The 25,584-nt window shown below is 31.9% G+C and overlaps 2 protein-coding genes across 2 annotated transcripts in view; both read right to left on the reverse strand.

The window, feature by feature from the left end:
* The window catches only part of LOC122522183 (collagen alpha-1(XVIII) chain), a 200,575-nt gene extending 188,234 nt beyond the window's left edge, over positions 1–12,341 (reverse strand). The window contains 1 exon segment of the mRNA XM_043643021.1: positions 11,790–12,341. Coding sequence (XP_043498956.1) covers positions 11,790–11,800 — 11 coding nt within the window. The 5' untranslated portion in view covers positions 11,801–12,341.
* Positions 12,342–18,617: 6,276 nt separating this feature from the next.
* The window catches only part of LOC122522197 (tRNA dimethylallyltransferase), an 85,669-nt gene continuing 78,702 nt past the window's right edge, over positions 18,618–25,584 (reverse strand). The window contains exons 6-9 of the mRNA XM_043643044.1: positions 20,075–20,171; positions 19,630–19,743; positions 19,344–19,529; positions 18,618–19,276 (exon numbers count right to left, since the gene is read on the reverse strand). Of these exons, the coding sequence (XP_043498979.1) occupies positions 19,184–19,276; positions 19,344–19,529; positions 19,630–19,743; positions 20,075–20,171 (490 nt within the window). The 3' untranslated portion in view covers positions 18,618–19,183. The remainder of the gene's footprint in view (positions 19,277–19,343; positions 19,530–19,629; positions 19,744–20,074; positions 20,172–25,584) is intronic.

Consider the following 25,584-nt stretch of genomic DNA (forward strand, 5'->3'; position numbering starts at 1 on the left):
CTATTCTTGTTTTATATCGTATTGTTCGAGAGATCGTTAACAGACCATTAGAACGAATTTAACTTATCAATTATTATCCTGAAAAGGATGTTAGTGGTTAAACTATGATTAAAACCTTCTAAGATAACTGATTCATTTTTAAATATGGAATAGATTTCTAGATGCAACTGGCAATTTGAAAGAAATATTATAAAAAACTTCAATTACGGTTAACATTTTGATATTTGAAATTATACGTGTCAAATTTGGAGTTAATATCTATGAAAATTTGTATTTTCAATGTTTTCTTTTTCTGTAGAAATAAATAAATAAAAATAAGAAAATTTTCGGAATAAAACATTTAATAAAGTCCAAACGAAGAAAATGAGTCCAAGTTCGTTTGCGGTTAATGTCAGAGAGAACAAGCCAAGAGATTAGTGGTACGAGCGGTTAATCAACGGATACAATTAGCACATTCTCTGCACTTTTTCATTTGCGTAACCATAAATCTCTAAGAGGCGGAAGCAACTACAACGATTTACGTTTCGTCGTAGTTACCACGATATCAACAGTGGCAAGACCGTAAAATCCGTAAAGAAAGAAACGACTTCGAACGGACGGAAAAAGAAAAAAAAATAAGAGATAAAGAAAAAGTATCAAACAAAAGAGAAATTTTATTTTAACTTTCGTAAAGACAAATTGACAGCTAGCAATGAAAAATGCTAAGTTTTAATAAAAGTTTCTAAAAGACGATGAAAAATATATTTTCCCATTACTTTCTGCGTAAACGATACGATAACAAAAGCAAAGAAAAAGAAGAAAAAAGAACAACTAAAGTTCGTTTCAATGATTAATCCGATATCCATTAAAGGCAACTGCTCTGATAATCCTGAATACGAATGACCACTTTGAAAATGATAAATTGTAAATCCGTGGCGTAGACCCAACCGGTAGCATCCATTGTATGCATATTTTCAATCTCAGCCCTCTGTTATCGAACTTGTTTCATTTGGCCAAGTCCGCTTGAATAAATAACTAATGTCGCCCCGACAAATGCATGGTACCATAGGGGAGTCAATAAACCGATAATACTATGGATTTTATTAGAAGACCATTTTATGCTACTACTTTATAAAATAAAATAACAATCGAAATGCGAAAATTTGTAAAACTCGACGTTTTATATTTTTTAACAATTAAAATACTAATCTAACATACACTTATTCTAACGAGCTAATAATACTTTTTAAAAGACAATTGTATACCTAATCTTTTTGATAAAATCAATTAAACGAGACAAGTTAAATTACTAAAATGTAATAAATGTTTTTTTAATACGATTCCAACGATAAAACGTGACAGTGTTCATTGGGTAACTTAAGAACGTAAACACTAGTTAAAGCTAACATGAGATAAATGTCAGATAGCCTCTAGATTTTCTAGCTACTAAGATAATAAGTCGAATAGTCTTACACAGTCTGATACAGACTCACGTAATTAAAGCTCTACAGAAGATTCCGAGGATCCGAAAGAGTTTTCAAAACTTACATAAGCTCTCGTAATTCCAGTTAATTCGTTCGAACTTCGACTTAATACCCAGCATCTTCCGAACTTGGTTTAATTAAACTAAATCCTCATAGCGCTGATATTATAAAATCGTTAAAAAGTTTATGCTCGCAGTTGTCGTTGCAGGGGTACGTAGATGAACGTATAGTATTATATATGTTACAAGTTTAAAATTCAACACCTTTATTATACTTGTAAAAAGCGAGCGAAGCGTAAGTAGAAGATTAATATCGCTGAAAAATTACGTGGATATAAATGGAGAGTAAAAAAGAAGAAAATCTTAAAGACTGTCGTTTGGTACCGATGATCAAAGCGAACGTCTGAAGAGGAAAAAATTCTCATTTTTTATCCGTACGAATAATAAATAATAAAACATCAAAGGGTACACAGGAATGATATGATATTTAATATCATATGTCAGAGAACTAAGAATAAACAAGCACGTATCTAATTCTGTGAACTTGATTAAAACGATATTTTTAATATTTACAAAATTGTATAAGTTTAATATAAAAACCAAATGATATAGATATAGATATATATATATATATTTATATATATATTTATATATTAATTTTATATATATATATATAAAATTTTATTATAGATAGATCAAAATATTACATTCTAAAAATTGATTCTTGATTATCTCCATAACTTATTCTCGATTTGTAACCGATATAGTTAATGAATATTGAAGAAGAGTTTGGAGATTATCCAAAGTGAGCAACTATTGGAGGTCAGTCTACGGAAGCATAACTCGCAAGGGTGATAATTCAAAGAGCAGGTCGCAAGTTGAACACGGAACTCGCACGTTAGTCGGTCCTACTATACGAAGCTATCTATAAACTGGTGTTTAAGAGGGCCACGTGCCTCTCGGCGAAATCCGAAATGACTTTAACGTTCCGAGAATAATGACCATTAAAACGAACGACGAAAGAAATAAATATCATTATGATTGTTAAACTATCATTCCTGTGTTTCTAAAAAAGAAAAAAAACATATTTCTGTACGCGAATAAACTTATGAATAAATTTCATAAGATATTTTCTAATCATTTTATTGTCAAAACAAAATATTCAACAAAAAAACAAAATTAATATTTCTGATATTTATTAAGAAATAAAGAAAATCTCAGTATTCAATGAAATTACTTATATTTTCTTTAAAAATGTCAATATTTATATACGCTTACAGAATGTAATTCAATGGGTTCGTTCTTCAATTGAAATATCTTTAGATGATCTCATCTCTACTAAAAATCATACAAGTAAGTATTTCAGGAGAGAGAGAGAGAGAGAGAGAGATATCGCTGGTATATTTATGAATATTAATTATATAGTTAGAAAATTCTTGTCAAACGAGAAAGGCTGACTATCGGAAATTTACTCTGTTAACCACAAAGATTTTAAATCGATGAAAGAACATGTATAACATTTAATTAAATTCCGAAAAAAATATAAAGCTGTATGGATATAGACAAAAAACTTTAGATAAATTAATAAATCGTTATATGAAAAATAATTTAAAATGTAATGCTTTTTTAATAAAAATGAAAAGATTCTTTTATCAGGAAAGGCATTAAATACTTATAACGAGTTTACCTTTCTCGGTTTACTAGTTAATAGAAAAATATGATAATTGAAAGACTTTATAATTTAGTTAAAAATATTTCAAAGGATAGAAATAGGAAGTCTTACTTAAAGAAGTGGATTTAAAATAAAGCATTGGAAAGAATTTCTCGAATTGATAAATTTTATTCGCTCACCAGTGAATGCAACCCCATATATGATATACGTAAATGTATATATGTGTTATTCCATGGTATTGGTAAAAGAACATTGTTACGGTTGTATTAATAAGCGTGCTAGGCCGCCAATTAGCGTATTAATTGCCAACCCGTGATTCTCCGTGTTCGCGAGGATGAAACGTCGTCGAAAATTGTTGAACCTTACAAAAGCTCGTTTCATTAACGTTCCCGTCGACGACGACCAAATTTCTCGTTGGTTCGAAGAGAAGAGAAGAGAAGAGAAGGATGGGACTACAGGATACGATTCGTATTTCGCGAGAATAATGAAATCGTGGGTGCGACAACTCGCATTGTCGACCTTCGCCGTTCGGTGCATTGCTTTACTATTAATTACGTAACCGGTGTTTCATCTACCGATTGTGCGTATAGTCATTGAACTGTACTCCGTCCTTTGACGAAATGTAGATATGTAAATTAAAACTTGGAAAGGATTGTCTATTAAATGTAATTTAATATGAAAAGTTGATTACATCATTTATCTAAATCTTTATAATAAAACTAAAATCTTGGAAATACATTGAAGAACTCGACATAAATTTAATGAAACTAACTTTTAATTAAAACTCATCTCAAATATACGTCAAATGATAAAATATCATTATTGAAAGTATTTAATTTAGACAACGAATGAAATTATCATTTTTAATAACGACTATTAATATAAGTATATATATGTACGTAACTCGCCTTTATTTGTAGATTTTATTATTTATTTTTTCGTAGGTAGTTTCGTAGAAAATCATAAATTATATGACAAACAATCATACATTATAAAAGTAAAATTCGTACGGTTGCGCGAGCAGGTTTAATTAACAGAATTTTCCGAGGGCGTGATTGTTCATACGTCCTCACTCATTATCGTCGTCCGAGACAAATTCGTTCCGAGAGTCTGGAGAGAGAGGCAGCATGAGGAAGAAAAAAGGAAAACGAAATGAAAGTGGTCGAAAGAGAAGCTGGAATGACAGAAAAAAGGAAAGGGAGGGATAAATAGACAGAAATAGAATAAGAGAAAGAAAGAGAAACTGAGAGGATCTCCGCAGCATCCACATTTATCGAGACACCTGCTACGAATTTCAAGTCACAGATGTAAGAAGAGGCACGCGTACAAATGCCGACAATGAAACGTGGAGAGTTGCCAACAATTCAACAAATAGAGCCAGTGCATGAGAAAGAGAAAGATAGAAATTTGCCATGTTAGGCCGCACACAGAAGTGTGTTTTGGAGACGGAGGAAGGAACTTGTTTTAGGAAGAGGTATCCAAACGTTTGATTCGAATTCTCATGCTTGGTAGAAGGGGTAAAAGCAATGAAACGAGTGAACGGCGTTCCGGAAGAACGGACATTCCGGTTCGAAGGTTCTACGTTTCGTGCTGGAAATGTTAAACTTCAACCGACGAACTTGTTGGTATCGCCAAGATAATTAAACAAGAACACACATGTTTACTGGAAAAGTCAAATGGAAGTATTTGAACATCGAAACGGACTTTTCATTTTATTGTTAATAATAATAATAAAAAGAATAATATCATAAAGAAAGGAATTATCTTCAGTAAAATATTCATAATTTGTTTATTTTTTTATGAACTAATTATTTATAATAAATAAGGCCTTCGTTAATTTTTGAAAAAAACAAAACAACTTGTAACACGTTATTTGAACTACCCTGTATAGAGAATAATTTTTTACGAAGCTGAACAACATACTATAATTTACGAATAATGTAAATCCAAATTATGTGTGTTTTTTTATAACGACTTCTATTGTTATTTAGACATGAAAGTGAGTCATTCGAAGGTCCATTATCTCTGAAGGGACAATCGTAAATCAGCTTTCTTTATTTGACATACGGAAATTGTAAATACATAGTTATTTAACTAGGCGTGGATGGAAGGGCGCGTTACCCAGGTCGATGAAAAATAGGGCGTTGCCCGTTACAGTTTTCAAATAATAAGGCGACCAAAATATATATGCGAAAAAGAAAGATACTCGAAAATAATATTATGAATATTTCACCAAAAAACTAATATAAATAATTAATCAGGAAACGAAATTTATTGGACACTTATAAATTATTATAGAAATTGAACAGGAAAAAAAATATAATTAATAAACTGGTATACTATATAAATAACCAAAAGATCAATAACCAGTATAACGAATTTTTACAAATTATTAAAAAGAAAATTCCCTAGATATGAAATATTTTTCATACGATAGCTTTCAAGGATTAAATAAATATTGAAATTATCGTAGCTAATATATTTGCTATTCTTATTGAACATTTTACGCTTATAGAAAATATAAACAGCACAATATTTAAGATCACGTATCAACGGAAAGAAAATTAAAGTCTTTGCTAATGGTAGATACGCTTTAACGAAAATTTCCCCGGAGAAGAGATATTTTCTTATTAGACACGCATGCGGTCTAATTATCTCGTAGCAGAGGTTGCCGAAGTCCTGGCGAACTAACGTAAGAAAACTAACGTGGTGCATTCGAGCGCGTAGATCTTTTGTTAATTACTTTCTCTCGACCACCACCCGTCTCTTTGCTTTTTCTCGTAAAAACTTCTTTAAAAGAGCTTTTATATTTTATCGCTTGCTATTCCAACAGTTTTCAGAATTAAAATCAACTAAGGAAAAAAAAAAGGAACGAAAAAAATTATCTCTTAATTTGAACGGATCTCTAATAACAAGATGAGAGGCTCTAGGATCGATGATATTAAATGAAAAATGATATTTTTTTTACGTTATAGATGTTCAATATTTCCTGAAAACTCAACGAGCACTATCCTAGATTAGATGAACGAATTATTTAGACTGGTATGTTAAGAGACTTGAGTACAAACGCAAGAGTTCAAGTAAATTTATAGTTGTACGCAAGACATCCATAGGTCTTTCCGCGAGAGAAACGCATTCGGTTCCTTTCTATTACTGAGATCTACAATGGTACATAATTCATAGAGAATGCGAGAGTAGTTACAAGAATAATTTATTTTTGGAAATTTAGAGAGAACTATTTGCTAGGAAAATTTCGTATTATCTTTAATAGATACGACCTTTATAATAAAAATTAAAAATTAATTAAATCGAATCTCCGATTTGAATTATTTAAATATTAAATAAAAGAGAAAAATAGATAAAGAAATAAATAATAAAGTTAAATATTACAAATTGTTCAAAATAAACATTCTAATTTTAACTAAATTATATATTCACGTACTAATGTATTTAAAGAGAACTGTAATGAATAACGATCCCGGAAAAATGTTAAATTTTCTCCTTCTACGAATATTTGCGTGTTGAGTAATTGAAAATACATGAATGCATAAATATAAAATTAAGAATGCATCGTATATGTACGTGGGAGAACCTACACGAAAGATAATGCAAACATTGGAAAGGCTAGCCTTCCATTTGTTTTCATTTGTTATTATACCATCTTGCAATTTTAAGACCGGTTTATGCAAAGGTTCTCCATGTACATTATATGGTATCAAGATTCGAAAAAGCCATTCGGTTCCATATAATATAAATAAATCGAAGATACTTTTGTATTTCGTCGATTGAACAACGATTACGATCATGATCTTTCTTCGGAGAATAAAGCTGTTTCTGCGAACAAATTAATAGCTTAAAAAACAATTATCTATTCATTATTTTATATGTAAATTAACAATTAAAATGACATTGAAGCTTCAAATTGATTTCAACAAAAGTTAATAGATAAATTTTATGTCTTAAATATTATTGATAGTATATAATGGTAACAATAGGAATAATAAATTAGATTAGTTTGTGTGTGTGTGTGAAGTAAATAATTTAAATATTAATAAATAAAAATATAGATGATAGTAGTATTAAATTAGATTGTTATTTTAAAACTAAACTTAATCTTTAACTCCAAAAATGAATGATTATAATAAGATTATAACAATATTTCTCTTGATGCTAGTAGAACAAATTGTTGGGTACTCGCTTGATCTCACAGAGGTTATCTTAACATCTTATTTAAGCAACATGTCATAATGAATAATAATAACAATAGCAACATGAGGATCTTTCTTTTGGATGAGAAAGGAAAGTGGATCGTCGACATATCTGAGAATTTACGATAACGGCATCGTAAAGTCGTCGGTGGTATGGTGAAAAGAGCGAAGTTCACGCCGAAGGAAACATCTTTTTTAAGTAAATAACTTTTTTCTTTAGCGAGACGCGCGGTTGTAAAGAATTTCAGCTCGAAAGAGGGAATATTTGAAGAGGACGAAATGAGTTGCCGTACTTCGAATGTATTTTTCGTATTTTACGTTAGTACTGCGTTTACAAGTAAGATAAAAGATGAAAGAAAAAGAGGAAAAGAAAGAAAGAGAGACGTATGAATTGATATTGCATAATTTCAACACCCACGTAACTCGTATAGAACAGCATTATTACAATTAAAGGAACAAATCTGAACTTTCAAAAATAATTATTAAGTAAAAAAAATTTTCTATCTTTGTGCGAAACACGAAAACGTTTCAAATCCTCAAAAATTCATCTGCGAAATTCTTTTTAAATATATAAAACGCGAAATATCATTATCGCAAGAGACTACAATTAATGCACATCTCGTAGAAAATTAAATATACAATAAAAAAGAATGTTTTTTCTTACTTGTGAAATAAATAATCAAAACAAATAAAATATCAAGCAAACATTACAATTATAATAGTAGAAAGATTTACGATCGGGTATCATAAACCGATATTTACTATCCATACACTTGTGGCAGTTTGCAAAAATTGCAAAAAAAAGGTACAATCGACGATAACTCGCAAAGTTTTACAACCCCTTCCGCACGAGTTGTTAGTGAAGTATTTATCGCTTTTCATTTTGCTGCGATTTTTCCACCTTTTCTCTTTCTCTCTTTTTTTTTCTTTATCGTTCTTTCTTCGTCTCTCTCCCTCGTTGTTGTTATCATTCTTTCTCTCTCTCTCTCCCTCTCTCTCTCTTTCTCTTTCTTTCTCACTCATACTCTTCTATTTTCTACCTCTCAATTTTTCATTTTCTCTTTTCTTTTTTTTTCTCTCACCCCTACCTCATTCACCGCAAGAGAAAATTTTATCTACGATTTCGTCGACTTCGACGACAGTACGTGCAATGCGAAATTCCAAGATTCGTTTACGAGCGTCGTTTCGAACAAGCCACGTGCTCCGAGGACCACGGGGGTGGCCTATCCACCCGTTTCAATGTACGTGTGTTGTTTTCATAACCCCGTGCGCGTACTCGGCTCACACATACATACTTTTAAACGAGAGTGTGCGTGGATGACACGAGCGAACACGTGCACCGAATACCGTCCGTCCGTACAAGCCCACCGACTCGTAAATACGATCTGTACAGGATTAACGTGGGGTCGTCACATGGCACGCGTGTTTCAGTTCGTTTTTCTCTACTCTGAAATGGTCTAGTATGTCTCCAAGTGCTAAAGGATAAAAACAACGTGATTTTACATTTATCAACGCGAGAAATGCAAAGCTAGAGTTGATTTTTCTTTTTCTTTATTTTCCTTTCTTATCTTTTGTTTACTTTATGTCGATCGGCTATAGATCCAGATCTTTATTTTCTTTTCCCTTTTTTCTACTGTTTCTTCCTTTTATCGACGTTGAAATTCCTCGTTTGACCCTCAATCTAGCCCTTATATATTACTACGAGAAAAGTTCTATCCTTTTATTATACCGTGATATTATCAAAGGGTGTTCTCTCCTTTCTACATTTATCTGATATGACATTTTATCGGTTTCTTTTTTGTATCGTCTTATTCATAATATATTCGTCTTATACATTGCATCAAGAAATATATATATTTAAAAATAAAACGAAGTAAATGATTTAATTAAAAATAATATCAAAATATTTGGCTTTAGAGTTTCCTTTTCCGCACTTCTACGTACAATTTAAATTTTATTACTACGTATCCACGTAGATACTTGTGTCATAGCGTTTCCGTGGTTTGATCGAACAGAACGTGTTTGTTAGCTCGATAGCGACCAATATAAAACATTAAACGCGCAACAGTTGTACTTCCGACCGTAGAAAGTCGATCTTTCAATATAGTTCCAAGTTTGACCAGTAATGACAACGTTTCTATCGCCAATCGTTTTTATTCCTTTCGCTTTCTCTCTCTCCCACTGCTATTTGTCTTACGAGAGGAAATGCGAAACTAGCGAACTGGTCAATTGATATTAGGATTTAACTCCATTCGAAGAAAAAAAAGAGACGTGCTTTTAAACAACAAGATATTTGTTCTTTCCAAGTTGATAAAAGAATTTTCTCGTACTTTTCTCTCTCTCTCTCTCTAATATTTGTCCTCACTCCTTTATCTGTTTTCCACTAGAGACGTTCATGTAACGTAACAAACATTCTGTCAATACCAGAAAGTAATCTCAGCGGTTAAACTTTTCCGGATACCAAAGATTGAGATCTCCCTTCGACGTTCTCGCAACTACTTTCGATAGATATATACGAGCAAATAACACGTCGTTTCCGAGGTTTGAAGATAAATTGAAAAGCCAAGAGAACTTTAACTTTGCGTATCGAGAGATATTCATACCTCGTCATAAATCAAATTTTATTTTAATTGACAAGATGTATTAAGAGTTACTATGGTTCGGATAACGAAAGATAATAATTTATTCGACAAAAAAATATTGATTTTATGAATAATCGATAAAAAATATTTGCAAGAAAATTAGAAGAATTATAGCTGTGACATAATAGAGTATCATGTTTTAATAAAAAATCTTACGAAACTTAATTGGAAATTCAGTAGACGTAGCTGTATAAATATATATATATAATATCTATTATCAACGATATACCATTAACGTCATACAATAGGTACGTCATATTGTTTCATTCCTTGTTATCCGATTATTCATAAAAGTGTTTCTGTACGTGTGAAAAAAAGACAATTATTCTAATAATGCAAACCGTAAGCCGAAATACAAGACGAATCTCATAAGATCTCAGCTTATCGCATTCTTGAAATGTACCCAACGATTGTAACATAAATCTGACCTAACATTACGAGAAATTTAATATCTAATTTGAGCTCTAAAGAAAACAAAAAGTAGGTGGATGCATCTTTGTAGATTTTTATTAAACAAGAAATAATAAAATATGATAAACGTTTCTTATTATTGCAAGAGAACAAGAAAAAGAATAGGAGATTAAAAAAGGTTAAAACAGAGAGAGAGAGAGAGAGAGAGAAAGAAAGGCGTGTACTACGATATCGTTAGAAATTTATGGAAGCTTTCAAGATGAATTGTGATAGAACGAAAGAAGAGCCTTCGGCTCTCTTACGATCGGGCATTATTACACAATGAAATTAATCGACCGGTCTAAAATCGATAAAGTCACATCTTTGTTAATTAAATGCTATTACAAAGGTAGTTTCGGAGAACGTTTAACCGCTAATGGCGCCGGTTTCAACCCTTCCTATCCTCTCTTTACCATCTTCCTGCATTACTAACCACCACTACCGGTCCACGTAAAAGGAACGTATAAAGTACCCATGTATCCATGTATCTATCCTTTGGTATGTACGTATGTAAGCACTTATACTGTATGTAGAAACGTACCGATAAGCGAAGTGCATCGTGCGTACGAATCCCCTTTCTCCATTCCGGAGATTAATGCCGTCTACTACTTTGAATCTCTCCTAAACGTTCTTCCCTTCATGGAATCGAATCGAGCAAATCAAGTTTGAAAGAGACGAGAGAATGATAGAGGGTGAAAAATAGAAAGAGAGAGGAGAGAGAAAGAGAGAGAGGGAGAGAGATAACGTTGCTTTGACCGATAACACAATTTACCAAGGAATTTCCATATTGAGACGAAGCGTTCGAATGCTTTTCGAGTAAACGATCTCAAATCGGTTTATTCGCAGTACCAATTTCCTCTCTGAAGGTAAATTCTATGGTATTTGCATGTCTTAACGTGTAATTCGATTTATTATATAATCGATTACGTCGGTGAATATAATGGAAAACCAGGAAAATCGATTTTAAATGAAACTTCCATTTGTCGAGTTAGTCATTATAATGGTAGGATGAATGGTATTATGAATAGTACAAGAAAATGATACATCCGATGAATGAAGATTCACCGGCCGGTGTCTTGTAAACTTCCGGAGGGAGCTACCTGTAGCTCACTCACCCTCGCCAACGTTTAACCCCTTTAATTCGTCTCCCTCCAATTACCACCCTCGACTGCTCTCGACCGCATGCTGTAAACTACTCTTTCTCTCTCTCTCTCTCTCTCTCTCTCTCTCTTCTCTCTCTCTCTCTCTCTCTCTTTCTCTCTTTCTCTCATTCTCTCTTCTTTCGTATAGATATACATGTATCATGCGCACTCTGTTTCTCTTTCTCCTCCTCTCTCCTTCTTAATTGCACTTACCTAGGCCACATATTGAATCATTCCATCGGCGTGATAAATGGTTAATCTCGTATACTTCTTTCCACCACCTCTTGTTCTTCTTTTTCTTCGGATAACTTACACGAGCACAAACAAAGAAAAAACAATTTTCTTTATCTTCCTTCTGTCGATACCTCGAATGGCTCTGAAGGGTAAATAACGAATGTCAATTGTGTAAATAGGGTCGAGAGTAAATGTCAGAAAAAAAGAAGATAAATAATTGGAGAAAAAAATAGGAAGAAAATGTGAATAATAAAAAGCGACGGTGGCGACACTGATATCCAAGGTCGGCTCTTGTCTATAAGAGAGGTCAAGCTTTCGTAGTCCTTAAACGTACACCTCGATTAGCCTCGATTCTCGACCTTTCCTTGAACGATCGAATCGATCGACGAATTGAAGTTCAAGGACTCGCGGAAGGACTTGCAGTCCGTGTCCAATCCGTCCCACGGTTCGCCACTCACTGACAACGGCTTCTCTTTCGTCACTCTTGCCTTCTTTCTTTCTTTATTTTCCTCTATCCCTCTCTCTCTCTCTCTCTTCTTCTCTTTCTTATGTATGTATGTATATATACATATATATATTTCTCTTGTTTTTAGACTTATATATATATATATACATATATATATATAAATTTTTTTTTATTTTTTTTTAATAAGTCGTATTTTCAAAAATATTTTTCGGGGGAAAATTCTGAGCAGACGCACGACAGCTCTTTATCTGTACGACGGAAACGCGAGCCGGCAAGTGCGAATGATCGCACGGCGCTCGAGATGGCTAAGCTCGTTGTATGTCCTTCTCTTTCTCTCTCTCTCTCTCTCCCTCTCTCTTACACTCTGGTATGCTTCAGAGCACCTATCTCGCTCTCTCTCTTTTTCTCTGGCTCTGTCTCTGTCTCTTTCCGTCTCGATTTCTCGCGATGCGTCCCGGCACTTACTTTCTCGCGCTCATGTGCCGGCCTTCGGCCCCCCCCGTATGGCGCCCGATTCAAATTTCCTCCCCACGTGGCGACGACGGCGTCGTACGCGCGACTGCCGCTCAAACGACGCCCGACGTCGGCCAGTGCGTCGCCATCTCGCGACTACTATCGATACCTTATCTCTTTCTAACGTCTCTCTCTCTCTCCCTCTTTCTCTCTCGTTGTACTATATCTCTTAAGCATACCTCTAATCATCGAACATCTCCTGTGACTTTTCTTTCTCTGATTTTCTAATTTTTTCCCTATTACCTGCATTTAGCGAAGATTACGATTGTGCAACGACAACAAAATAATTCGTGCATTTTATTTATTTAATACGTTTTGTACAAGTATCACTTTTATTTTACTTAATTGATGTGTTATTTCTTTTTCCTCAATATTTTTTGACATTCTTTTAATTTTCTTCGTCGTTTCTTCGTCTGTGTCTCGTATTAAGATAGCATATGAGTTACCGTAAAAGATCGAAATTGGGGAATGTTAAGATTAACATGATCGCTTGGTGTATATCAAAAATATTTAATATATAAAAATAAACCCAAATATTCGGTCTTTCGCCAACGCATTTGATATGCGTTGACATTTCATTATGTGAATCTTGACATTCTTCAATTTCGGTCTTTCACGGTAATATATATATATATAATATATATATATTATATATTATCTTTAGCTGAAAATGAAAATGAGGTTCATTATTTATATAGTCTGTGTAAATTGAAAGAAAATTATTTATTTATATATATATATATTTCATATTACATTTTTTGCAATATTTCGTCGCCAAAAAATTGAAATATTAATCTTTTTAATTTGTTTCTTTAACAATTGACGAAAGATTACGATCCACGTATAGAATTTCTAAAAAGAGATCGCAGATACTTTGATCTCTCTTTGATCTCGGTTTCCATTCTGACATTTCGGATTAATACACATCGCTGCGCTTTATTTAATTTTAAATTCACGGTGCATTAAACCTGAAGGATTGATTCTGAACGATAGAGGGGACAGTAAGAAATAAAGTCAGATATTGAATACGTAATCAGAACTGATCTTTTCTAGCATTATTTTTCACGTGATATATATAGCTGGGATCTTTTCGGCATTCGAAGAAAAATATGATACAAATATTAAAAAATATTATTATTCCAAACGTATTAATTTATAAACACCAGAATTATTGTTCCTTTGATGTTATATTATTAATAAATAAACTATATAAATCTTTCCATTATCTAATTTTGAATTTCTAATCAACTTTTAAATTAATATATAGGATGAACCACGAAATATATAGTCGTCATAGTTCATTCCGTCGCTAGCGGTTGTAATAGAAATTTTCTTGGTTAATGTAACATGTTTCAAAGAAAGCTTTATGATGATTGTATTATACCAAATCTTTTGCCGGTCTTTTTTCAGAATTTTCAAGATTACCTACAGTTCTTTTGAAATAAATTTATCATTATTTTACATTTATATATCTTTTTGCGTATACCCAGACTAATTCGGTAAACACCATAATAAATATATTTTATTTCTTCTGAACCTAAGGAACATTAAGAAAAAAACATAATTTATCTATATTAAAATGATGTTTAAGATGGTGTTTATCAGTCGCAATATACTCGTATAAATGGTTAAGAAAAAATTGCTCATTAATGAATCAAATAAGAACGAGACAGTGAAATGGTCAACTGATTACACCACCACGATCGATCCAATCTCCAAGAAATTTACTATTGAATACTTTTCTCGCTGCCATTGCATAATATACTGAAAAACTGTCATGTTTATACCACATGTCATTATGACACAATCTGTAAATTAGGAAACAATCGATAAATGTCGATTAGTTCATAAACAGCATTGCACATCGACAAATAAATCATTAGATTCTATTTGTTTTAACATATACCCATAAGATACTACACGATTATGAAAATTTAAAAATGTTACCATAAGATTCTTGAAGTAGTGAAACATGATAGGAATGAATACGGCTACAATAAAGAATACGTAAGATACTTAATTATACATACAGCAATCAGGTGCAATTTGCTAGAAGCTAATTTGTGGATTGCTTGCAATTGCAGCTAAAACTGCACGTATATTTGCACCATTCGTTCCATCCCATTACAAGATCTCTTTAATTTTCGTTTATAGGCCCTTTATTAGACCCTATCAATTTTTTAAAATAAACCCTTTCCTTCCTTTGGTTTCCCTTTTTCCGAAAATCAGTTCCTAACTCTTAAAAATTTTCTTCATCGACTCACCTTTACAGACTAAATACAATAAAAGTATACATTTTTAATGAACAATCTCTCGAATTATTTATTGTTAGAACTTATATTGCATTTTGGTGACAACTAAATCTGACGTATCTAAGTACATAAGATTCATAATTAAAATAAAATTTTCTTCGAAATTAATAATTATACCACTAATATTTCCCTATAGTAATTATTAAACTAATAAAAAAAATGTATCTAATATTTGTATAATTTAAATCATATATAATTTAATCAATCGAGACTATTGAGTTAAAAAAAAATATTTAAGTCCAATATCTTTGTCGGAAGACAAATGTTATGGAATTAGTCATAGCCGGAGGAGGATTCGCGCTAAACGATAGGAATGATTGGCACATCGAAAGCGGACGTGACGGTTTCGTAGCGATAAAAGCAGTTTCCTCTTCTTTCATTCATTTACATGGCGATAAACGTCGCCCCACAATGAGAAGTAAACCCGTCTTTCCACTCCTTTGACTTTCTATCTCTCTTTCTCGCTAGCCACGTTCGTTCATTCATCCGACCCCGTCCATTCATCTTTACGTTCGAACGATGAACTTTGGCATTCGAGTTACCGCGACACAGTAAGTGCAAGGGTACGCTTCGATCGATCCCACGCAAACGTATGATTGCGACAGACACTTGGAAACAATTTTCTCTCTGTGTAATACTATCTCGCCTACAGATAAGAAATATAATTAGAATAAATTAGCGAATCCAGAGAGTAATTAATGACATGTGTCTGTTTTTCCAACGTTGAAACAATACGTTTATTATATTTATTAATGAAGTATGTTGGAAAATATCTGTTTGAAAAATTTCTTTATTAAAATTTATTAAAAACATTTGTTTGTGAAAAAAAAGCAAAAAAACAAAGAGAAGAAAACAAAATTGTACAATAAAATTTATAACAAAATATTTTTGACAACCCATTTAAAAGTCGTTTTAATGAATCATACGACAAATGACTAAATTTACCAGTCACCGACGTCAAATTTCATGGACATATTAAACCCTAGAATAAATTACCACGCCTATTTACTATGAATCAAATTACCAAAGAGTTCACGTGAGAAAATCGAAAAATATATTCGGCATTTAATGAGGCGTGTTTCGACGTTCGGAAGAAAACAACGACCTTAGGAAGTGACAGTAAAACGTATCGACTTGCGACATCGACGCATGCTTATAAATTCGATCGATCGATCATTGAAAACTTTCCTACGGGCACATTTCAATATTAAACGAACATCGAAATATTTTTATCGCGTTAAAATTTTAATTCTTCCTTTGACAAACTATACAAATCCGATTTCTCTGATAAACTTTATATGTTCGATTCGAAATGATTATATTCATATCACACGAAATTTGAAGATTATTAACAACCATGCATGTTAACACAGTCGACTGCTCGTGAATCGAATCCACATTGATATGGATTCAAACAATATATACACAATAATCCCTTTGTCGTCAATATCGAGTTTCGCGAATCGTAAGCCTTGCTGTATGCCTAAAGATCGTTCCAATGGTTCTAAGTTGTTGAATTCAATTAGATTGATATAATACTGTTCTTTGGAATTTATCCACCATGCTGTTATGATGTCATATTATTAATGTTTACGCAATAATGTGTTTCCAATGCTGTATATACGCAAGAATATCACTATTACGTGTATATTGAATAAACTTTATTTTCTATATATATATATTACCGTAACACACAAAATTATATAAATGTCATGTAATTTTCCTATACAAGGTGAGGCACTAACTATTGCTACCTAGAATATTTTCGAAAGTATGATAGTAATACCAATGGTGATCACTTTGAACACCTTTTGTAAATATAAGTTCATTTTTCTTCCTCAACTGACCATCGTTGACCTTCAAAGATCTTAATATTGCACATCATTGGATTCTTCTCGACAGCTGTTATCAGAAAATAAGTACCAAAATACAGCATTCTATCTAAAAAACAAAGTTGAAATTTCAGAAAGCACTTAGCACTCCACTTAGTAACAAAAAACTAACGTCATATAATTGCCCCCGTTGTCCCATACAACTTTTGTTTTAAAAACTTTTCTACTACTATCATACTTTCGAAAATATTCTAGATGGCAATAGTTAGTGCCTCGACCTGTATAATTCCAATCACTTTAAAAACAATCAATAACAAGCCTTATATTAACATTGATTTTCTTGTTTTGAATATTTTAATGGATTGTACAAAATTGAATCTGATGTCAAAAAAATGGCACTCATTGATGAATGATAGTACCATACCATTATGTATCACTTTTATTTTCTAAGAATAATCCTGAAAAAGACATTCGACATCATAATATTAAAAGTATCAATAATTCTCTAATGTGATGATAATAATAATAATAATAATAATAATAATAATAATAATGAAGGATTCATAAAAAGATTGGGCCATTAGGTTGACTTAATCAGGACTCCAAACCTAATTTTTCGCTTTTTAATTTGACAATTAAATTTATTTAAAAATCATCATGCCATATATATTTAAACAAGAAATGGAAAAATAGCAAAATTCCTTCCGTAAACATAGTAGACAAAATGATTCAGTAACATTGATCTAACTTTAGACCATTAAAAGTTATTAAAACATTAGATAAATGTATTTTTTTGTTTATTAATCCAAATTGCTATGAAACAGAACATTAGCAAATATTTCATAGTCCATAGAGATACGGACAATACTGAATAGAACGAGAACATGCGGAACATGTTCGAAATGTGTTGCGAATTTCAATTCATCGTAGATTCGCTATTAGGATCCGACATTTTCCACAGAAACTGAAAACAGTTTCAAAGGCAATGGAAACTGCGAATTTACGTTAATTGAAATAGTAAAGTGGCTGAGCACTGCACACCTGTGCCTCTATAATTAAACTTTGTATTAGGCGCATAGACATAAAATTTAGAGTTGTATATCATATATAAAATATAAAGAAAAAGTGTGTGTGTTAAATAAACTGTTAACTAAATGAAGGTAAATGAAAAAAGTTTAGTTAAAAACCAATGAAAAATTCGACAAAAAATATGTATATTAATATCGATAAATTTTAGAAAAAGATTTTAATTACATTATAATTAATAGAAAAGTAATTATTTAATCAAAATAAACAATACCTTTTTTGTTACAATTAAAAGTTTCATTAATATTTGTAACTATTCAACGAAATAGAAACCTAAAATTGAAACTTAAAATCACAACTGAAATTATTGTCAAACAATTGTAAGTCTTGTAAAAGTAATTATTGAATTATTTTTTCAAATTTTAATTAATAATGACCGTTATAAAGTATCATTTAATTCTTAAAAAAAAATTATTAAGATGCTATCATCAGAGGAAATTTTACCGACCGTAGATACATAATCTCTCTTGATAATTGTTTTCACAATTATTTTGTGTACTATATCTACATTGCAATTTTTCGTTTAAAATTATTAAACTAGACTGTTCTCTGCATAAGCATCGTATGATACGATAATATGCAAAATAAAACTACATTATTTGATATCGATAAGATAACAATCTAATTTATCGACCGTTGTCGAACACTTTCATTAGAAAATATATAAACTTTTTATCTTTAAAGTCTGTTAAATATACACTTATTGGTATATATTCAGAATGTTCAAAAAAAAAAAAACATTTAATATTTACAAAATACATAGATTGTACTATACTGAGTATAAAAGCCTTAATAGACATAATTCGAAATGTCAATCGTTTCTGAGATGCAAATATTTTTGTATGTTAGTATTATAGTCGATTTAATGCTAGCTTTTCGATTTATAGAAACCATTTTACATGTCCTCCTTTGTACTTTCATAAACGCCAAACATATTCTTGACATATTCATGATACTAAAATAAAAAAATATTGATACATCAGAAATTGTTGACTTTTTGACCTATATTTACTGAAACTTATCTACCAACTTAACATAATGAGTTTTATGTACCGTATAAATATTGAATAATGTTTTTTGAACATCATATATATATATAATATCGTATTATTTAAATTTGGTATCCATCTATGACGATTTTCTTTTCTGCCGAATTTGATTGTTCTATTTTCTTTTACGTCGCAGATGTTTTCGATGCTTAAATCCGTTTATATGCGCATCCCATTGCAACTTACCGATGAATATTCTCTCACAAATCTGAAATAAATAAAAAAGAAACTTTAATTAATCGTGACATTAATAAAATGTATAGCTGACTACTTACCTCGCAATAATTTTGCACTTCATTACTGCTATCACTAGTTTTCTGATCCTCGATATTTTCATTGATAGGTCTTTCTTCGGGTTTCTCACCACGTAATACTGCAGAGAGTATCGAGACTGCCTTACCATAAACATTAGATTCCCATTGAGTCAAATCAGTACAATCCAATTCATACAACGGTGGAACCTAATATATTCGTAAACATACATAAAGGTACATGAATAACGGTAAGTATAAGGAAAATAAAAAATAACTAAATACATAAAATACGCATAATAAGGTGTACCTGTCTATCGACTCGACGTAAAAAACGATTCCTGATCCATTTTTGTTGAGTTTTAGCATATCTTCTCGTAACCAATTTTAAACAATCAAGACCTTCTTCAAGCAGCTTTTCTCCCTGAAACAAATATGCGATAGAATTATATAAAACGTTGTTGTAACAAGATGTTGTCGAGTTAATTTTTCGAGGTAGAAACAGAGAGAAAGAAAGAAAAACAAAATAAGGGCTTTATTAAGGAAATATTCAAGAAAGAAGTAGCAGCTGCCTACCAGCCTTACTACCAGTAATAATACTACTACTACTTATCATCAAAAACAACCCGGATGAATTTTTCGATGACGGCACATAAAGCGAGAATCACGCATGATTATACGTAGTAGCCGGTAGTCGAGCAGCTGCAACGGACATCACGTTGATGAAGATATGGACGCCAACGTCTTTTACTTACCTTCTTGCTTGCCCTCTCTTCTTCTGGTAAGATGAGGTAATCATGAAACTCTTTGAAGCCGATGCTCTGGAAGATGCCTTTCGTGTAATCAGGTGACCTGGAATGTAAACATTCACTTTGATCCTGTTAATTTTCTTTTTCTCTTTTTATTCTCTTTCATTATGTAATTAAAACTTAGGTAATAAACTCTTCGCTAGTTTGTTCCATTGTTTGTTAATAAATGTGTACAAACGAATAACACGACTTACAGCAAACGAGTCAGAGTCAATTCTTACTCTCATGCGAATGATCGTTTATATTTTTTCTTAATATTTAGTGTTACTATTTCAATGAAATAATATTTTGTCTTAAGCTTTCATTTGCGTATGTGCGTTAATATCATAAATGATAATGATAATAATTAATTTATGCAACTTCCTTATACATTTTTTCAAACTTATTTTTCTAACATTGATGCAATTTAAGCAAATCTATGCTAATCGTGATACGAATAATCTAATACATATACGTTTATATTACATATGTGGTTGTGTAAAATATTTCCCATTGCTCGGTGTGTTATATCTATGAGCAAAACTATCAACGAAATTCTTTCATTTAGACATCAGTGAACGTATATCCTTTTAAGAATAATTTCTAACATGACGAATCGTCGAATCAATGAAATGATTATACAAGTTAACGGATTTAAAAGAGAAAAAGAAGTTATGGATACAGTTATACGCGATGAACTCGTATCAACTCACCGTTGAAGCAACCATTTCAAAAAAGAGGGATTGCATTTTGCACGGTCGTCGGCTTATCATGGTACGATAGTGATAGTGAGCTCGAGGTCACGTTGTGTATACGTCTAGCTTACGTGGCGAGAAAACCCGATGCTAACGTAGTTCCTACTCACTTGTCCATATACACATTAATACGAGGTACGTATTCCTGTGTTGCAATAAATTAGATCTTTCTTTCATTCTTCGAGTATTAAGGATATAGAAAAAAGAAAGAGATAAAGAAAAAGAGAAAAAAAAAGACAGAGGAAGAGGGAAAGAGTTTGTAATAGAAGTATTGCTTAGAAAACCCCTAACTTATGTTTAATGTACTTGGATGATCGTATGTTAATTAATATTTTTGAATAGATAGGTTTTATACGAAAATGTAATAATTAATTAAAACATAAATTCGTGTAAAAGTTACATAAATATATCATTCTTATTTAATCATGTTATTGAATGAAAGAGAAAAAAAAAGTGATACAACAATTCTTTCTGACTTTAATCATCTCGCTATCACCGAATTCCCATAATCTTTCGAGTTGGCCTTCTTTTGGCGGGTAAAAAATTCGCGGCAATGTTGCAAGCGATAACCCTGACACATCTTTGCAATAACATTATCAATGGCAAGAGTGATAATAACAATAGTAGTAATAAATATTAATGGTAGTAGTAAGATTGATTATATCGTAGTTGTGACAGTGGTATTAGTAGTAGTAAACAAGATAACCGTGTCACTAACCAGTGGAACGAATACGTAACTGTTCTAAAATAATTTTACTACTTGTTGCCAGGCGATCCTTGTATGATACATAAACTCGATGTTATTTACTTTTTCTTTTTCTTAAAATCGTGAAATATTTATGCGAGTTATCGCATGGTCAGTCACGATTATGGAATAACATATTATCCTTCTTCGTTTTTATTGACACCTAACTTGAGTCGATCTAACAGTTTTGTCAAAGCATTAAATAAAATTGTACAAAAATTTTTATTGTCGAAAAGCAAAGAATGGTTTTCCTTCGGCAATCGTAGCAATTATCATGGAACCATTCACCTAAAAACACTTGTTTTATCTAATAATCGAGAGATAATTTATATGTTACCATGAAAGATCGGAAATAAAAGAATGTTAAGATTCAGATGGTGAAATGTCAATATATACCAAATACGTCGGTGAATGACCGAATATTTGGGTTTATTTTTATAAATTACATTTATATTGGGTTGGCAACTAAGTGAGTGCGGTTATTTTAATAATAATCTATCGACAAAATCCGCAATCACTTAGTTGCCAACCCAATAATATTTCGGACATATACCAAGCGATCATGTGAATCTTGACATTTTCCAATTTCGGTCTTTCACGGTAATATATATATAAATACGAGTATAAATTAACTTTTAATGTTTTGCGAGGTTTTTGCTCGTATTGATCTGGTTTACGATCCACATAGCCGATCCACATTTATAAGAGAGATCTAATAAAAGATAGAAAAAAGAAAGAGAAAGACAGACAAACAAGTTCGTAATCTCCACGTGTCAGTTTTTTATCGACATCTTATCTTGATCGTCGAGAAGATTGTAATTAACGACTGTACATTATAGGCAACAACGAAAGGTGTCTCGTTGGATAAAATATATAAGAAAGAATTTCTTTCTCTTTTTCTCTCTTCATCGAATGACCCAATAATAATCAAAAAATTTGGGTTATCGTTCAAAATTGTCATGATTCCCTCCCCTCCCTCTCGAAAATGAACAAAGTTTACTAGATTATTTATTCTACTCGAGAAGTCATTGATAATTTTTTTCACTTCCTCTCGTCTTTGCTCGCTCGTTACGAATTAATCAAATTTTGGAAGAATTATTTCGAGAATGGAAATCAACAAATATAAATAAAAAAAGAAAAAGAAGAGAGAGAGAGAGAAATTTCGTACAATTAATCATAAATATAAAAAGAAAAACGAGAAAATATATATATATATCTGGCCAATATTGATCAAGTCTATATTAAGTTGCGTCGCGACAGTAAATGCGGCATTAAACTAATTGCTAGTACCTACGATCTGCACGGCATATATTAATTATACTGTCCACCATGCGGTAGGTTTAATGCTTCACGCTATGACGTCATATCCGGTATAATTCGAGCAGGTAGAAGAGAGCAAGTCAAAGCAATGACGGAAATTTGCATAATACGAGACACGCTTCTTGCAGAAATGTGGCGAATATAAGAGGGTATAAATGGCTAGGAAACAGGCGGCAGGAAAGGGTGGGAGTAACTCGATGCGTCTTAAAGAAACGAAAAAGGAAGAAAAATGGAAGAAAAATGGAAGAAAATGGGCGAGCGAATTTAAAATTCCTAGACATTGTAATTATTTCCTTGTTTCATACAAACATACGTACCCATATATATATATTTTCATATGTATTATAAAATATGTTGCATTTAAATCTCTAATTCACACTTATGATACTACGGTAGTGTGTATCGATAAAATTTATGGGATTTGATCCAATAGAATTGATGGTTCTTAATCCGAGACGAAAGCAAATGATAAGACATGTGCTTATCGAAGCTTCACGAAATCGTTAATACCGTCCGGTTTGTATCGCCAGATTGCTCGCATATGTCTCTTTCGTTTCGTCCTACTTTTTTCTTTGACTAACGTCGCATTAATAATATACTTATCTTTCATTAACACATTGACTGCTACACCGGTATCCATTGTCCATTTACATAGCGACGCTATGTAAAAGCTATGCACTGGACAATGGGTGCCGGCGCATTATTTTTGATTTAATCATGCGTTAATTATATTTCGTGTCGTTTGATTTTATATTTAAAAGGATATTTATATTATATAAATTTACAACAGTGATACGAATATTCTCGTAACTCGTTTTACATACACAAGTTTGGAATTGATGTTACTTAAATTCAGATAAATAGCATATTTATAAGAGAAAATGAAAACCATTAGAGTAACAGGGACAGATTTATTTTCCATAAAATTTCTTATTTAGTATGTATTACATTTTGTATTATTTTTTTTTTTATCAAATAATGAGTATATTTTATCATATTGTCCTTTCATCGAAAAACCGCCTTTATTTTGAACGAAAGCCTAGTTCATTTCTAGTATTACTTTAAACCGAATTTATAAATTCTGTATAAGAGCATTATGGAGATTAAAAAAGTCTGAAATTTTGTAAAACATAATTCAACTGAATATTTATAAAAATCTTTTCATACTTATCGATATATATATATATATATGTACTAGATTTCTATGGAAATCAGCAAGTGCTTCCAAAATTTTGGCCGATAATGTATACATCAATGTAAAAATAAGTCACGATTCCTTTATTTTTTCAAATTGAACATTCATGTTTTTATTCTTATTCATTCGCCTTGCCTCACTAACCCTTTTCATTCTAGGAAAATATTATCCGAGAATATCGATCGATAATTAGTTATTATGCCAATTGCAGTTATTCTTGTGGATTTATCTGCATTCCGCATCGGTAATCTTCGTCTAGCTCCTTTCTCGCACGGTCACCTTCGCTCTTTATGACGTGAACGATTGTTTGCGAAATTTATTACCCGGTAATAATAGAAAATGGCGAATCTAAGATTGCGGCCATAATAAGCAGTATCTGACACACCTCCGACGACTTTAACGTGGAAAATTAGCGTTGATTACATATCTACTTTCTCCTTTGGCCATACTCGCTCCTTGGACTTTGTCGATTCTCCCTATTTGCAATAAATTTCACAAGTCCATTGGACTCGCCACCATGAATGAATAAACACTAATAAAGATACTAAACATGAAACTATATAAACCTCTATTTCATAATAATTTTTATATCATTAGGGATGATTTGTATTAGAAGAACATAATATCTAACTTTTTGTCTAGTTTCAATTGATTTGAAAATAATAACAACGAAACAAATGAGAAAATATTTTCAAAGTAAGTAACATCTGCAAACCTACCTTTCATGAATATTTTAATTATTAAAAAAAGAGAACAAATTGTATGGCATATAATATGTCAATGTTCTTGAAAAAGATATAACAAAGTATAGTAGAAATTAAATCTTACGAACATTCATTGTAAACGAAGTCTACGAAGCGGAATGCCAATCACCATTAACTCCACTCTACGTGTTAATGAAACTCGGCCGTTACTCGAATTAATGACAGATGATCGGCTATCAAAGGAAGGATGCTAAAAGGGAACGAGACTCGTACGGTTTAATTCGCCTAAAATCATTGCATACACGTACGTGCATATAAGTATATACATATGTATATATGTAGTTTGAGATATCGAAAGCAGTCGTTATACGTAGCATTGCACGTGCCAAGCGAACACCGTCTGGAAATTGCACTGGCGCCAATTTGCATACCCAGTGCAGCGCGATGCAGTTCTACGGATGCGTATAAGCGTACGCTACGAACACATACATTCAAACTCGTTTATTCTCACGTACACCAACAGATATATCATATAGACATATCTGTATCTATGGAGAACATGTAGGAGATAGTAGTAGAATATCCGCGATAATAATTAGTGATAATTGTAGGTGGCACTAACGTAAGCATCGATCTACTAACCGGAAAGTCCAAACTATCGATAACATTCTCTTATCGGCGTTTACAGACGAAAGAGGTAACCGATTTCCGTTTCTTTGTATTCTCTATCTCTTTCTAATCTCTTTGCCTACCCTTCA

This window comes from Polistes fuscatus, unplaced genomic scaffold, assembly GCF_010416935.1.
Source record: "Polistes fuscatus isolate 324 unplaced genomic scaffold, CU_Pfus_HIC Scaffold1, whole genome shotgun sequence".
Classification (NCBI taxonomy): Eukaryota; Metazoa; Arthropoda; class Insecta; order Hymenoptera; family Vespidae; genus Polistes; species Polistes fuscatus.